The sequence below is a fragment of the Aquarana catesbeiana genome, linkage group LG01, assembly GCF_042186555.1.
Source record: "Aquarana catesbeiana isolate 2022-GZ linkage group LG01, ASM4218655v1, whole genome shotgun sequence".
Taxonomy (NCBI): Eukaryota; Metazoa; Chordata; class Amphibia; order Anura; family Ranidae; genus Aquarana; species Aquarana catesbeiana.
In genome coordinates, this window is record NC_133324.1 from 5983055 (window position 1) to 6000785 (window position 17731).

The window sequence follows — 17731 nt, forward strand, 5'->3', positions numbered from 1 at the left end:
ATCTGCATGACAACCAGGAATAAAAGTCTCTTCAGAGTTGGGGGTAAGCAATGGCACACTCCATATTATATTACTACAGGTTTCCTTAAAATGTTCATGAATCCTTTCAAAGGTATTTAAAGCTGAATTCCAGGTATGGAAGTTTTACATAATTATATTGGTCTAGCTTGGAAAGCCGGGTATGTCCGTGACCCGGCGTGTCAAGGAACGGGATAAAGGGCCAATGACAGTGGCCCTTTACCACATGATCACTCTGTCCAATGACGGAGTGATCAGTTGTCAACAGACCGAAGCATGTCCAGTTCAGCTCCTCCCCTCTCCTTGCACCGATCAGTACAGTGCACGAGGAGAGAAGGAGCCGGGTGCAGCAGAGCTGTGGGCTGGATCTGAAGTGCCTACATCACTGATCTCTGCCCATCCATGCCCAGCCATGCTCATCCATGCCAAGCCATGCTCATCCATGCCCAGCCATGCTCATCAATGCCCAGCTATACCCAACCATGCTCATCTATGCCCAGACATGCTCATCCATGCCCATCCATGCTCATCCATGCGCAGCCATGCTAATGCATGCCCAGTCATTCCCATCCATGCTCATCCATCCCCATCCATGCTCAGCCATGCTCATCCATGCCCAGCCATGCTCATCCATGTGCAGCCATGCTCATTCATGCCCAGCCATGTCCAGCCATGCTCATCCATGCCCAGCCATGTCCAGCCCTAGCCATCCATGCCCATCCATGCTCATCCATGTCCAGCCATGCTCATCCATGCCCAGCCATGCCCATCCATGCTCACCCATGCCCATCCATGCCCAGCCATGCTCATCCATGGCTCATCCATCCCCATCCATGGCTCATCCATCCCCATCCATGGCTCATCTGGGCCCATCCATGCCCACCCATGGCTCATCCATCCCAAGCCATGCTCAGCCATGCTCATCCATCCCCATCCATGACTCATTCGTACCCATCCATGCCCACCCATGGCTCATCCATGCTCATCCATGGCTCATCCGTGCCCATCCATGGCTCATCTATGCTCATCCATGGCTCATTCGTGCTCATCCATGCCACATCTGTGCTCATCCGTGCCTCATCCATGCCACATCAGTGCTCATACATGCCACATCAGTGCTCATCCGTGCCCATCCATGCCCACCCATGGCTCATCCATCCCCAGCCATGCTCAGCCATGCTCATCCATCCCCATCCATGACTCATTCGTGCCCATCCATGCCCACCCATGGCTCATCCATGCTCATCCATGGCTCATCCGTGCCCATCCATGGCTCATCTATGCTCATCCATGGCTCATTCCTGCTCATCCATGCCACATCTGTGCTCATCTGTGCCTCATCCATACCACATCAGTACTCATACATGCCACATCAGTGCTCATCCGTGCCACATCCATGCCACTACAGTGCCCATCAATGTCTCACAAAAGTGTAATAGGTAGTCAAATGAGATGTGTAATTTATGCTCCTAGAACACCTGATGGTGCTCCCTGCTTGTTGGGCCTCTGTATGTGGCCAGGCTGTGTAAAAGTCTCACACATTTGGTATCACCATACTGAGGCGGAGTAGCAGAATGTATTTTGGGGTGTAATTTTTGCCATGTACATGACATGTGTTGGAAATATCTTATAAATGGACAACTGTGTAAAAAAAAATGCGTTTTCATTTTCTTTCCACACAAACACTTGTGGAAAAAAATAGCATGTTAAAAAGACTCATTATGCATCATAGAATAAATGTTGGCATGCTTGCTTTACAAAATGGGGTATTTTTTTTGGTGTTTCCATTGTCCTGGTGCTCCAGGGCCTTCAAAAGTGTAATGCCCCGTACAAACGGTCGGACTTTGTTCGGACATTCCGGCAACAAAATCCTAGGATTTTTTCCGACGAATGTTGGCTCAAACTTGTCTTGCATACACACGGTCACACAAAGTTGTCGGAAAATCCGATCGTTCTGAATGCGGTGACGTAAAACACGTACGTCGGGACTATAAACTGGGCAGTAGCCAATAGCTTTCATCTCTTTATTTATTCTGAGCATGCGTGGCACTTTGTCCGTCGGATTTGTGTACACACGATCAGAATTTCCGACAACGGATTTTGTTGTCGGAAAATTTTATAGCCTGCTCTCAAACTTTGTGTGTCGGAAAAACCGATGGAAAATGTGTGATGGAGCCTACACACGGTCGGAATTTCCGACAACAAGGTCCTATCACACATTTTCCGTCTAGAAATTAGATGTGCAATTTACTGTATGTGCCTAGAATGCCTGATGGTGCTCCTTGTATGTTGGGCCTCTGTATGTGGCCAGGCTGTGAAAAAGTCTCACACATGTGACATTACCATACTCAGGAGGAGTAGTAGAATGTATTTTGGGGTGTAATTTGTGGTATGCATATGCTGTGTGTGAGAAATAACTTATTATTATTTTATTATGACAATTTTGTGAAAAAAAAAAGAAAAAAAAATCTTCATTTTGCAAAGAATTGTGGGAAAAAATTACAGCTTCAAAAAACTCACCATGCCTCTTACTAAATACCTTGGAATGTCTACTTTCCAAAAAGGGGTAATTCGGAGGTTATTTGTACTTTCCTGGCTTGTTAGGGTCTCAAGAAATGAGATAGGCCGTCAGTGCATCAGGTGTGATCAATTTTCAGAGATCGGCACCATAGATTGTAGACTCTATAACTTTCACAAAGACCAAATAATATACACCGATTTGGGTTATTTTTACCAAAGATATGTAGCAGTATAAATTTTGGCCCAAATTTATGAAGAAAAATTACTAATTTGCAAAATTTTATAATCGAAACGAAGAAAAATTAATTTTTTTACAACATTTTCGGTCTTTTTTCATTTATAGCGCAAAAAATAAAAAAACCCAGTGGTAGTTAAAAACTACCAAAAGAAAGCTCTATTTGTGTAAAAAAAAGGACAAACATTTCATATGGGTGCAGTGTTCATGAATGAGTAATTGTCAATCAAATTGTGAGAGCGCTGAAAGCTGAAAATTGGTTTGCTTAAGAAGGGAGTTTTAGGCTCGATTCACACTAATGCGTTTTTTGATGCATTTTGCAGAAATTCAGGGAAATTTTTTAACATGGGTTCCTATGGAACATGTTCACATCAATGCATTTTTGTGCCTCTGCGTTTTTGGAAAGGGCCGGGGACTTTTTTTCATGCAAAATGCAGCATTTTGCATGTAATAGACTTCAATGGACCCGCAAACAAAACGCAAGTACAAATACAAAATTGTGACGCAATTTTGCTGCGATTTGCGTTTTGCGATTTGTGGGGTTTTTTTTAGCTTCGCATTCATTGTGTATAACTGGTTACTAAGGAGGGGGCTGGGAAGCCGGCCGTCGCATCCTTAACAACCGATGAGTCATCAGCTGTCGGCAGGCTTCTCCGCTGAATGTAAAAAAAAAGAATTGCCGGCTTAAAAAAAAATTGTGAAAAAAAAACAGCGTGGGGTTCCCCCCCAGGTCCATACCAGGCCCTTCTAGTATGGATTTGGAGGGGATCCCCACGCCAATTTTTTAAAAATCTATACTGGACCAATTCATTTGGTGGAGGGAGGATTATGGTGTGGAGTTGTTTTTCAGGGGCTTGGCCCCTTAGTTCCAGTGAAGGGAACTCTTAAGACATCAGCATACCTTTTTGGACATTTTCATGCTCCCAACTATGTGGGAACAGTTTGGGGATTGCCCCTTCCTGTTCCAACAAGACTGCGCACCAGTGCACAAAGCAAGGTCCATAAAGCCATGGATGAGCGAGTTTGGGGGTAGAGAAACTTGACTGGCCTGCATAGAGTCCTCACTCCAACCCAATAGAACACCTCTGGGATGAATTAGAGTGGAGACTGCAAGCCAGGCCTTCTCTCAGAGCCCCCCCTGCCCCAAAGCATTCCCCCCATGTTGAGGGCATGTGGCCTGGTATGGGTCAGGAGTGGAGGGGCACTCGCTCATCCGCTCACCCCCCCCACCCCTTTTCTGGCCTGCCAGGCTGCATGCTTGGATTTTGGGGGGACCCCACGCCATTTTTTTTTTGGCGTGGGGTTCCCCCGTAAAATCCATACCAGACCCAATATGCCTGGTATGGATTGGGGGGACCCCCACACCATTTTTCTTCACTGTTTTCAATTACCAGAAATATATTTTTTTTTTCATTCAGCTGTCATTGAGAAGCTCGTTGACAGCTTATGACTCATCCATTGTTAAGGACATGGCGGCTGGCTTCCTGGCAGCACTCTTAACAACCAGCTATTCACTGTGCCCTGATTGGGCAATCAGGGCTTAGAATGCACTGAGCAGCAAACATCCCGCCGAGTACCCTGCAAATTCGGGTGTTCGCCAAACGGGCGAACAGGCGATGTTCAGCCCAAGCTTTTGCTGGGCCTGAACCGTTCACCCAACTCTAGTGTTGAATTCATAAAACTTCATAAACCACAGTTCCAGAAATGAGATTCTTATTTTTTTTTTTTTGTAATTTAAAATATACTTTTTGTAATTCCCTTTTAAAACTTCTGTTTTTCTTTTTTTTGTAATGCAAGTAAATGACCTATCAATATGTTGAATGAATAATTTCACGTAGCATTAAATAAATATTCCGTGGGAGCCTTGCCAAGTGGTGGCTCCTCTGACACCTGTTACCTTACATCTCAAGGCTAAGGTTAAAAAAAAATATATATATTATAGTTTGATTAGGGTGTCCTGATATGGAGAGCTAAAATTGTCCTTATCGCAGACAAGCTCTCACCTGATTGGTGGATTGGGTGTATATAACCCAGACAATCTTGTCCATTTTTTGTCGAACTTGATTTGTAGCAAAATGGCAATGCTGTGGTTCCTTTCCTGCCTAGCCCTCCTTAGTGGAGCTTATGGTGAGTACTGACATTCCTCCTGTACATTTGTCTTGTGTTTTTAGGCTTTTTTTAATTTCAAAAGAGGGTAGTGATGGCAGAAAAATACCAAGTGACATGACCAGTTCAAATAGACCAGCTCTATCAAGTCTGTCCTTTCTGTTTAAGTTTTTAAATTATATTTTTTTTACCCGTTTTGTATAGATCTAATTTGTCCCAAGAATAATTAGTCTTGAACTTTCCTCCTGCTAGTTTGAGGTCACATCCCAGTGTCCAGTATCTTAGCCTCTTAATAAACCTCCTCAATTTTATTCAAACCCTTCATGCATTTTAAGGTTCCAATCAAGACCATATTTTCCCTTCCTTCCTCCAGACTGTACCTACTAAGTTCCTGAAGTCTCTCCTGATATGTTTCATCCCTCAGACCCTCCACTATTTCCATCACCAAGAACCAAAAACATAGACTATAACAAAGCAAAGTTCATAAAACGTAATGGAAGCCAACCGGAAATCATCGACTTTATCTCCGTATCACATTAAAGAATTTAAAACTAATACAAGATAATGCTTTTATCGCACTTTGCATGATATATAATATATAAATAACATTTTTAAAGAGTTTTTTTAAAAACCAAATTCTTTTTTTCTTTTTGGATATAGTAGGGAAGGATCAAAACACCTGTGTCCCCATTGGGGATATTCTCTCTTTCCATTGACACCAAGACATATAGAGATAGGAGATCCACCAGTTGTCACCAAAACAAACGGGTGAGGGTAAACCTTCCAAAGGGGAATCCTTTTCTCCTGACAGTTTTCTAAAAGGGCAATTCATCTTGCTTTGTAGGGATTTCACTTCCTGTTGAATCTCTAGAGCCAAAAGCGTAGATATATCTCCCCAATAGGGCAAGGGAAGTAAACAATAAACTGTCAGGGGAGTTCATTTTTACTTTATACAAAACTAAAAAAGTTATGGTATGTCTTATTATTTTCTGTAGGGTTATAGAGCTAAAAGTAATAAAAGAAAGTTAAAATTCTAATCAATATAACGTCATCCATATATAAGGAAAAATAAATTCAAATACGACATTGTGTCAGTATAAATTTGCTAACAGTTAATATTTATGTTTTCCCCAGGCTGCGGTGTTCCCGCAATCAAGCCCATTATCTCTGGCTATGCTAGGATTGTGAACGGTGAGAATGCCGTTTCTGGATCTTGGCCCTGGCAGGTGTCTCTGCAGGTACGACCAAACATTTCTTCCTTGTTACTCTTTGTCAAACAGCTTCTATTATAGACAAAACTAGAGATTTCAGAACGTCACATATTATTGTGATGTAAATCATTTTCACATTTTTACAGTCTGAGCATTTCCCAGATACAACAGTCCATGTTACAGCATTGATTTTTAGTGTTCCCAGGTTTAATGTCCTTTCCCTACATAATATTGACCTGGCAAATATGCTGAAGGACCACTCTGACATTGTGCATTGGCTACACGGAACTTTAGACTTCCTTCAGACTTATGCCAAGGGTTTTTAAAGGATGGTTTTTAACGCAGTGATAAGGTGGACCTGGTGGGTGCCCATTACGGCACCTTATAAAACACACAGTTGCATGCAGATATTCTGCTACAGGCAAAGTATAGAGAGCAGTAACTTGTGTACATACCCGTTTCCACTTTAGGTAGCCTGTTAAATGTACTGCCCTGCTCAGATTTAAAACAGACCTTACTGATGGGTTTTAATGCAATTATCAGATGCTGGTTGGCCTGGTGGGAGCCCATTACTGCACCCTTTAAAACACACTCAACCTGCTGCATGCAGGAATTTTTGCACAGGCACTGCATATTGTATCCAAACACAGAGCTATTATCTATACCGGTTTCCCACCTTCTGCCTGTTATGTGTAGGCGTGGTAAATGTTCTGCAGTAATTTGGTTATAAATAGGCCTTCCTGATGAGTAATATGAAGGCTAAGAATGCCATAGCAGCTCATAATTACCCACAGACACATTTTAGCTAATAAAAAAAAGTAAATTTTTAGAAGGTGGTACATCGGACTTGTGCCATCACCTACAGTGCTCACACTTGCAACGTACAGCTGTGTTACATCATGTTGTGGTCTTCAAGTCTGAAAGAAGCCATACAAACAGTGAAAACTGAAACTAAGCTTCCCAAAGGAGCTTAAAACTGCACACAGATCCTATTAGTTATGCTAGACTTCGTTGAACCCTCTATAGCCAGCCCAGGCCTGTGACATAAATGATGAAATGATCTGTATATAAAGCAATGATCTGATGATTCTTCTTACTCTACAGACCAGCTCTAGATCCCACTTCTGTGGTGGTTCTCTGATCAACAATCTCTGGGTTGTCACTGCTGCCCACTGCGGAGTCACGTGAGTCTTATATGATAATATTCCACTGCAAAGTCAGTGTTCACTCAAATGATTCATTGATAATCTGTACATCCAGAGCCTCTGGTTTATAGACCAGATACATCCTAAATATAGAACAATTTATCCAACTGTCTATCCAGAGCCTCTGGTTTATAAACCAGATACATCCTAAATATAGAACCATTTATCCAACAGTCCATCCAGAGCCTCTGGTTTATAAACCAGATACATCCTAAATATAGAGACATTTATCCAACTGTCCATCCAGAGCCTCTGGTTTATAAACCAGATACAGCCTAAATATAGAACCATTTATCCAACTGTCCATCCAGAGCTTCTGGTTTAGAGACCAGATACATTGTAAATAAAGAGCCATTTATCCAACTGTCCATCCAGAGACTCTGATTTATAGACCAGCTACATCCTAAATATAGAGCCAAATTTTTCCAACTGTCCACCCAGAGCCTCTGGTTTATAGACCAGATACATAGTAAATAAGGAGCCATTTATCCAACTGTCCATCCAGAGCATCTGGTCTATAGACCAGATATATCCTAAATATATTGAAGAAGAAGGTGCAGCGCTAAAAAATAATAAATGATAAGATAATGTCCCAGAGAAATAATAAATGATAAGATAATGTCCCAAAATATGAATAAAATGTAGCAAAAGGGATCCTTCTCCGTCATAAGGAAATAAGGAACCCTCTGTTAACCAAGATCCACAATGAAGGAAAACTCGGAAAGGGATAGGAACACCATCACCATCACCCGAACAAACTGACCCTTACCATCAGTGTATTGGCTATACACGTAAGTTGTAAACAGATAGCAAAGGCAATCTTCTAAGGGTAAACCAACGATCCTCTGTTAAAGTGGCATCAACATATTCATATCCCTCTAGACTAGATGGAAAACTTAGGGGTTCCTCCTTACAACAAGATATTGAACCAAGTATGATCCAGTGGGCGTGAGCCACCTCAAGAACCGTGGTACATGGGAAGTAAAAAGAAAACGCTCATTGCGCAAACTCCATAACCAAGGATATTTTAATATATTGATAGTAAAACAAACTCACATTTGGTAGATTAATATACAGCAGTGTGAAGCGTCCAGCCCTTCTAACCACAAAGATGGCCACCGTGTCACCGTCCAACAGCGACCTGCGTCTCCAGTCTCTGACGTCGCCCAATGTTTCGTCATCAACATGCGTCTTCAGGGACCTAAATATAGAACCATTTATCCAAATGTACACCCAGAGCCTCTGGTTTATAGACCTGGTTTACACCCTTGTTGATTTTCAGGTATAAATTTAGAAAGTGCTGAGAAACGTTCTGGTCTGTGAAGAATTCTGAGATTAAATATTAGAGGGGACATCTGAAATATCAAATCAGCCTTATGGAAACTAATGACCATTTTTCTCTTCCATCCAGAACTGCCCACACTGTGGTCCTGGGTGCATATGACCGATCCCTGACGACTGAGGCCACCCAGAGAATTGCTGTCGGCAGAGTAAGTTTTTTTTTTTCCAATATAGAGAGATAATCAGCCATAGACAGTAACTGCCCCGTTTGTCTTTTTCCATAAAGTTACACAGTCAATCATCTACTCTATTAGATAAAATTGAAAAGCTACAGGGTCTTTGTATGAAGGTTGGATTCACCTACATTTCCAGGAATTTCATTCTAACATAACTTTTCTCAGGCCTTCAGACACCCCAATTACAACTCCCAGACCATCATCAATGACATCACCCTGATCAAGCTGGCCACTCCCGCTACCTACACCAGCCGCATTTCCCCCGTGTGTCTTGCTGCCACCGTTGATGTCTTCAATGGAGGAGAAAGATGTGTCACCACCGGATGGGGATACACCAGTGCTGCCGGTAAGGGAATTAGATATTCTGCCAAAATAAACCCCCCAAAAAACATAATGCATTTGTGATGAAAATATGTTCTACACTGAACCCAAAATTGCCCCCCAAAAAAAGCATAGAGGAGATATTAAAATGTATGTAAAGCTAAATAACTACACTATTTGTTTCCTTTAGTAGACATTTGTATTTATTTTTGCATGCACTGTAAATACCTGGTGATCGTGCCAATCTTCTACCGATTCAAGGGCCTCCTGTTCCGTACTGACCATGTTAAACATGGCACAGTGTGCCTGTAGTTCAGTAGTTAGCTTGTGACATCACAGAATGACACGCCCCCTGCCCAGCCCTGCTCAGGCTTGATTGGCAGTGTCTCCAGGTAGAAGTTATGCTGTCAAATCAGCTGCAATTTGTGTGTGAGCAGGGGAGTGGACGATCAGTAGCCAATCACAGCCTATTCAAGTCAATGGGTGGATCTTTCAGCTGCAATCCCAACCCACCCAGCAGAAGAACTCTGGGAAGGAAGGAAACTTTGTGGTCACGTGGCCACTGTATAATATCTTTCATTTCAGGCTTTTATTTTTTTCGGCACATTGTTAGGACATTTTACATAATGTGGAGTGTCTATAATGTGATGGCTTGTTTGTTTTTTTGTAGACTTCACACTTTTTGACCTTTTGGTATAGGAATAAGCCCAGTAACGATCGTACTGTGCTCCTCTAGAGTGCAGTGAAGGAATAAGGCCGAGCCATCATAGAAGTTAGATGTGATTTTGTTGGGAAGTTGTTGGGGACTCAAAGTGCCACATAGAACCGCTGTGATGATAAGGTTGTTGCACATTTTTCCTATCTTTTCCATTCTCCCTTTTCTCACGTTCAGTTCAAGTCACCCCATCCAGGCTTCAGCAGGCATCTCTTCCTCTCCTGACCACCGCCAACTGCCAGAGCTACTGGGGAACCAACATCAAGGACACCATGATCTGCGCCGGTGCCTCCGGTGTCTCCTCCTGCATGGTACGATGACTTTTGCTACTAGCTACCATTGTTTAGCTAGGGAACCAGAACCCATGGCTAAGGGATCCCAAGCCCATGTGGTTCAGCTCCTCGAAGGATCAGGCTGGTGTTTCTACAAACCAGTATACGTTATTGCTAAAGGAAACCTGCTAGAGACGCTAGTGAGAATCTAGAGAATCCACTTCCATCTAGGGACTAAGCACAGGACTATTGAATGATGGGGGTGGAGCTTAGCTCTGTAGGGTGGGGCATAGCTTGGTGCCATATGTATATATAGAATTCAGGATGCAGAGACTCTCCAGGCACAGAAAAGCTCCTTTTAGGAACTTCTTGCTCTATAAAAATTTAGTATTATAACAAATTTACAAAGTTAAATTTCTGTTACGCTTCATGTAGCTAAGCCTAGTACATTCTCTGAAATTTTGAGGTCTCCAGCTGAAAGCATCACCCTGTTTTCTGCTTCCATGTATGAACCCAGGACTGGTAGTCACCGGTGGCTGATTTACCGTAATCGTTAATTCTGTGCCATAGCTGTAGATCAATACACTTCATGGGTGGACATATACTGTAGGGGGCACACAGCTCAGACCAACAGAACCTATTTAAAGTAAAACAATATTCATGGCGAGGGGATTCTCCTGTGACGTCTCTTCTTTTCATTTCAGGGTGACTCTGGTGGACCCCTTGTGTGCCAGAGGAACGGAGCTTGGACCCTGGCCGGTATTGTGTCCTGGGGCAGCTCCTCCTGCTCTACATCCACCCCAGCCGTCTACGCCCGCGTCACCGCCCTCAGATCCTGGGTGGACCAGACTCTTGCGGCTAACTAAATACCATCCAATCCTTTTATGATACTTAATAAATATACATTGTAATCATTATTTTGTTCTGGATTCATTTGCCTAGATGTGTTGACAAAGTAGATAAAAAAATATATACTCTATAGTACCAAAAGTATTGGGCCGCCTGCCTTTACACACACACACACACACACATATGAACTTTAATGGCATCCCAATCTTCGTCTGTAGGGTTCAATATTGAGTTGGTCCACCTTTTGCAGCTATAACAGCTTCAACTCTTCTGGGAAGGTCATCCACAAGGTTTAGGAGGGTGTCTATGGGAATGTTTGACCATTCTTCCAGAAGAGCATTTGTGAGGTCAGGCACTGATGTTGGACATGAAGGCCTGGCTCGCAATTTCCGCTCTAATTCATTCCAATGGTGTGCGGGTTGAGGTCAGGACTCTTTGCAGGTCAATCAAGTTCTTCCACCCCAAACTCCTTCATCCATGTCTTTATGGACCTTGCTTTGTGTCCCCCTTGCTACTTATCGGATTGAACCCCCTTTATTAGGCCCCCCTTGCTAGTAGTGGGTTGGACCCCCTTTATTAGGCTCCCCTTGGTAGTAGTGGGTTGGACCCCCTTTATTAGGCCCCCCTTGCTAGTAGTGGGTTGGACCCCCTTTATTAGGCTCCCCTTGGTAGTAGTGGGTTGGACCCCCTTTATTAGGCCCCCCTTGCTAGTAGCGGGTTGGACCCACTTTTGCCTTCATTCTTGGTGGCATAGATACAACAAGGTGTTGGAAATGTTCCTCAGAGATTTTGCTTCATAGTGACATGATAACATCACACAGTTGCTGTAGGTTTGTCGGCTGCACATCCATGATGCCAATCTCCCATTCCACTAAATCCCAAAGGTGCTCTATTGGATGAGATGTGGTGAGTGTGGAGGCCATTGGAGTACAGGGACCTCATTGTCCAGTGGTGAGATGATTGGAGCTTTGTGACATGGTGCATTATCCTGCTGGAAGGAGCCATCAGAAGATGGGGACACTGTAGTCATAAAGGGATGGACATGGTCAGCAACAATACTCAGGTACCCCATCCCCCACACCATTACACCCCCACCACCAGCCTGAACCGGTGATATCCCATCCCCCCACACCATTACACCCCCACCACCAGCCTGAACCGGTGATACACCATCCCCCACACCATTACACCTCCACCACCAGCCTGAACCGGTGATACCCCATCCCCCACACCATTACACCCCCACCACCAGCCTGAACCGGTGATATCCCATCCCCCCACACCATTACACCCCCACCACCAGCCTGAACCGGTGATACCCCATCCCCCACACCATTACACCTCCACCACCAGCCTGAACCGGTGATACCCATCCCCCACACCATTACACCTCCATCACCAGCCTGAACTGGTGATATCCCATCCCCCGCACCATTAAACCCCCACCACCAGCCTGAACCAGTGATATCCCATCCCCCACACCATTACACCCCCACCACCAGCCTGAACCGGTGATATCCCACCCCCCACACCATTACACCCCCACCACCAGCCTGAACCAGTGATACCCCATCCTCCACACCATTACACCTCCACCACCAGCCTGAACCGGTGATATCCCATCCCCCACACCATTACACCCCCACCACCAGCCTGAACCAGTGATATCCCATCCCCCACACCATTACACCCCCACCACCAGCCTGAACCAGTGATATCCCATCCCCCACACCATTACACCCCCACCACCAGCCTGAACCGGTGATACCCCATCCCTCACACCATTACACCCCCACCACCAGCCTGAACCGGTGATACCCCATCCCTCACACCATTACACCCCCACCACCAGCCTGAACCGGTGATACCCCATCCCTCACACCATTACACCCCCACCACCAGCCTGAACCGGTGATACAAGGCAGGATGGATCCATGCGCCAAATTCTGACCCCACCATCTGATTGTCGCAGCTGAAATCCATACCCATCAGACCAGCCAACGTTTTTCCAATCTTCTGTTGTCCAAGATTGGTGACCCTGTGCCAATTGTAGCCTCAGTTTCCTGTTCTTAGCTGACAGGAGTGGCTCCCGCTGTGGTCTTCTGCTACTGTAGCCCATCTGCTTCAAGGTTGGATGTGTTGTGCAGTCAGAGATGGTATTCTGCATACCTTGGGTATAACGAGTGGTTATTTGAGTTACTGTTGCCTTCCTATCATCTCAAACCGGTCTCCTCATTCTCCTCTGACCTCAAAAAGGCATTTTCCTCCACCCAACTGCCGCTCACTGGATATTTTCTCCCCCCCCCCATTCTCTGTAAACCCGAGAGATGGTTGTGGCGTGAAAATCCCAGCCCATCTGCCGCCAACAACCATGCCATGTTCAAAGTCACTTAAATCCCCTTTCTCCCCCATTCTGATGCTCGGTTTGAACTTCAGCAAGTCGTCTTCACCATGTCTAGATGCCTAAATGCTTTAAGTTGCTGCCGTGTGATTGGCTGATTAGCAATTTGTGTTACCGAGCGATTGAACAGGTGTACCTAATGAAGTGGCCGGTGAGTGTAATAGGAACCGATGTGCACCTAAACCAATTATTATAAGGGCCCATGAAGTTTTATGAACACCTTTCTGTAAAGGGTAATGAAGAGCTTGAAGAATGAAAAGGTCAGGATATGTCTTGTATAGTGATAGGCCGAACATCTCCCCACCCCCCACCCAGTTGGGTTCGCACCAGAACTCCCAAACAGGGGAAAAGTTTGTCCCCCCGAGCCGCAAAACTCTATTAAAGTTTATTAACAATTAACGTAATTTAAATAAATAAAATTTTTTAATTAACCATCAACCAAACTTCTCTACATACTTTGGGGGTCTTCGAGGACAACAACACACAACTTGGTCACTGCGACCAACTTCTTTTGAACCTTAGGCCTCCAGTCGCGAGCCACCGACTCAGACACGGTACCCATGTACCTTTTACCTCTTCCTGGTTAACCGGAAGGTACCTGAGAACCCCATACCACAGATGGTCCCAACCATGTTAAGTATATATACCAGCCATCTTCTCTATATACTTTGGGGGTCTTCGAGGGCGACAACACACAACTTGGTCACTGCGACCAACTTATTTTGAACCTTAGGCCTCCAGTCGCGAGCCACCGACTCAGACACGGTACCCATGTACCTTTTACCCCTTCCTGGTTAACCGGAAGGTACCTGAGAACCCCATACCACAGATGGTCCCAACCATGTTAAGTATATATACCAGCCATCTTCTCTATATACTTTGGGGGTCTTCGAGGGCGACAACACACAACTTGGTCACTGCGACCAACTTATTTTGAACCTTAGGCCTCCAGTCACGAGCCACCGACTCAGAGACGGTACCCATGTACCTTTTACCCCTTCCTGGTTAACCGGAAGGTACCTGAGAACCCCATACCACAGATGGTCCCAACCATGTTAAGTATATATACCAGCCATCTTCTCTATATACTTTGGGGGTCTTCGAGGGCGACAACACACAACTTGGTCACTGGGACCAACTTCTTTTGAACCTTAGGCCTCCAGTCACGAGCCACCGACTCAGAGACGGTACCCATGTACCTCTTACCCCTTCCTGGTTAACCGGAAGGTACCTGAGAACCCCATACCACAGATGGTCCCAACCATGTTATATATATACCAGCCATCTTCTCTTCCTCCAAAGACCCACCACTGCCGGGCCTGAAATACAGACGAAACATCGGGAGGGTGGGTGGGAATCTTCTTCCCCTCCGTTCTCGACTGACGTCACTTCCTCCCTCTCCTCCACCTATTCCTTCAGAATGCCTCCCGGCTCTAGACCACCCCCCTTTCCTTAAAGGGGACAACTATCTGCATAACCCCTTGCCTGTCCTATGTCCAGCCATGTCATGCCGTCCCTCCGCCCATTCCTTTTCTTCTTTTGACTCCGGGACTCCCTTTTTTGAAGGCTTACATGCAAATTATTGGCCATAAAAAGAGTATCAAGCAAATAATTTTTTTATAAAATTACCATTTTTAACTATCTACGGACCGCCCGCCGCCATTCTACGTCGGCAGTTTGACAAAGGATATCGTTGTTATCGCAGCAGATAGCAGCCATAACCCCCATATCCCCGGTGGTCCGCTTTCAGATAAAAGTGGTCTCTGAGGGCGGATTCGCCCCCCTCCTCCCGCTTCATGGAGCCGTCGGTGGCGTTGGAGACAACCGCATCCGCTCTCCTCGTCTGGATGCCGAGTGAGGGGAAGATGGCCTCCCACTCGGCTCCATAGCATTGGAGGGCAGTGTCAAAATAAAAAGGACAGTGTCAAAACAAAAAAGAAATGAAAGAGAAAAAGTAAAATAAATAAGAAAAAAAATTAAAGTGCCCCGTTCCGCCGAGCTCGCACGCAGAAGTGAACGCATACGTGAGTAGCGCCCGCATATGAAAAAGGTGTTCAGACCACACATGTGAGATATCGCCGCGATCGTTAGAGCGAGAGCAATAATTCTAGCCCTAGACCTCCTCTGTAACTCAAACTGGTAACCAGTAGAAATTTTTAAACGTCGCCTATGGAGATTTTAAAGGTAAAATTTTGTCGCCATTCCAGGAGCGGGCGCAATTTTGAACCTTATGCCGCGTACACATGAGCGGACTTTCCGGCAGACTTGGTCCGGCGGACAGGACTTTGTCGGACAATTCGATCGTGTGTGGGCTCGGGCGGACTTTTTTTTCCCCAAAAGTCCGACGGACCTGGAAATAAAACATGTTTCAAATCTTTCAGACGGACTCGAGTCCGGTCGAAAAATCCGCTCGTCTGTATGCTAGTCCGACAGACAAAAAACGACGCTAGGGCAGCTATTGGCTACTGGCTATCAACTTCCTTATTTTAGTCCGGTCGTACGTCATCACGTACGAATCCGTCGGACTTTGATGTGATCGTGTGTAGGCAAGTCCGTTCGTTTTGAAAGTCCGGCGGACCTACGCTAGTCTGTCGGAGAGACCGTCGGACCTAGTCTGTCGAAAAGTCCGCTCGTGTGTACGCGGCATTACATGTTGGGTATCAATTTACTCGGCATAACATTATCTTTCACAATATATATATATATATAAATAAATAAAAAATGTCCTGGTCATTTAGGCCCCTTTCACACTGGGGCGGTGGGGGCGTCGGCGGTAAAACAGCTCTATTTTTAGCGCTGTTTTACCGTCGTTTTTGCGGCTGTATTCGGCCGCTAGCGGTGCGGTTTTAACCCCCGCTGGCGGCCGAAAAAGGGTTAAACCCGCTTGTACAGCGCGGCCATATTACTGCGGTATAGCCGCGCTGTCCCATTGATTTCAATGGGCAGGAGCGGTGTAGGAGCGGCTCGCAGGACTTTTTCTACCGTCCTGCCACCGCACCGCTTCAGTGTGAAAGCCCTCGGGCTTTCACACTGAACAAACAGTGGATGCTGTTTAGGGGCGGTTTTCAGGCGGTATTTTTAGCGCAATAACGCCTGCAAACCGCCCCAGTGTGAAAGGGGCCTAAGGGGGCAAATCCTTCCTGTCCTTAACTGGTTAAAGAACGTTTTCACGTATTTCACTTTAAGCATCATTAAAATCGCTGTTCCTTTAAAAATGATCGTTTAACAAAAAAAAGTTTTGCATTGATAGTATCTAAAATGAAAAAAATGTTAAAAAAATGAAAAAAACGGTGTGGGGTAGGGATGGGCCGAACACCCCCCGGTTCGGTTCATACTAGAACTTCCGCGAACAGGCAAAAAATTTCTGCGAACCCTATTAAAGTCTATGGGACGCGAACATGAAGAATCAAAAGTGCTCATTTTAAAGGCTTATATGCAAGTTATTGCCATATAAAAGTGTTTGGGGACCCGGGTCCTGCCCCAGGGGACAAGGATCAATGCAAAAAAAAGTTTTTAAAACAACCGTTTTTTTCGGGAGCAGTGATTTTTATAATGCTTAAATTGAAACAATAAAAATGAAATATTTCTTTAAATATCGTGCCTGGGGGATCCCCTTAGTCTGCCTCTAAAGTGGCGCATCTGTGCTATGTGTAGAACAGTGCCGCAGCAAAATTGCATTTCCAAAGGAAAAAATGTCATTTAAACTTGCTTGCGGCTGTAATGTATTGCCAGTTGTAATGTATTGTGGGTCCCCCCCCAGTCCATACCAGACCCTTCGGGTTTGGTATGGGTTTTAAGGAGAACTCCATGCCAAAATAAGAAAAAAAAAACAGCGTGGGGTCCCCCCAAAATCCATACCAGGCCCTTTGGGTCTGGCATAGGTTTTAAGGGGAACTCCATGCCAAAAACTCTTTAAAAAAATTGGTGTGGGGTCCCCCCAAAATTAATACCTGACCCTTATCCGAGCATGCAGCTTGGCAGGCCAGGAAATGGGAGGGACGAGTGAGCCCCCCCTCCTGAACCATACCAGGTCACTTGCCCTCAACATGGGGACAAGGGCCTCATCTCCATGTTGTTGGGGACTGGGTCTCATCCCCAAAACCCTCACAAGGAGGCCCTCAGATCCCGGCCACCCCCCTATGTGAATGGGTAAGCGTAAATTGTACCCCTACCCATTCACCAAAAAAAGTGTCAAAAAGTAAAAACCACAATAGGGAGTTTTTGACACTTCCTTTATTAAAAAAGAGAAAAGAAAAGTGTCTCGCAATGTCCATCCATCTTCAATCACGCCGCCCCCATGGACCCGAAAGCTAGAAAAAAAAAAACACGAAAAAACTCCGCCTGCATGGGAGGCCTCCCGC

At 45.2% G+C, this 17731-nt stretch overlaps 1 protein-coding gene across 4 annotated transcripts in view; it reads left to right on the forward strand.

Annotated features, from left to right (window-relative positions):
• The window catches only part of LOC141129842 (chymotrypsinogen A-like), a 68666-nt gene extending 57629 nt beyond the window's left edge, over window positions 1-11037 (forward strand). For 3 of the 4 annotated variants that reach the window (XM_073617904.1, XM_073617907.1, XM_073617913.1), the window contains exons 3-8: window positions 6014-6117; window positions 7195-7274; window positions 8707-8785; window positions 8978-9158; window positions 10026-10159; window positions 10825-11037. In XM_073617904.1, coding sequence (XP_073474005.1) covers window positions 6014-6117; window positions 7195-7274; window positions 8707-8785; window positions 8978-9158; window positions 10026-10159; window positions 10825-10986 — 740 coding nt within the window. In that variant the 3' untranslated portion in view covers window positions 10987-11037. Of the gene's footprint in view, window positions 1-4848; window positions 4901-6013; window positions 6118-7194; window positions 7275-8706; window positions 8786-8977; window positions 9159-10025; window positions 10160-10824 lie in introns of those variants that run through there. The other variant, XM_073617911.1, reaches the window with a different exon arrangement.
• Window positions 11038-17731: the final 6694 nt, after the last annotated feature.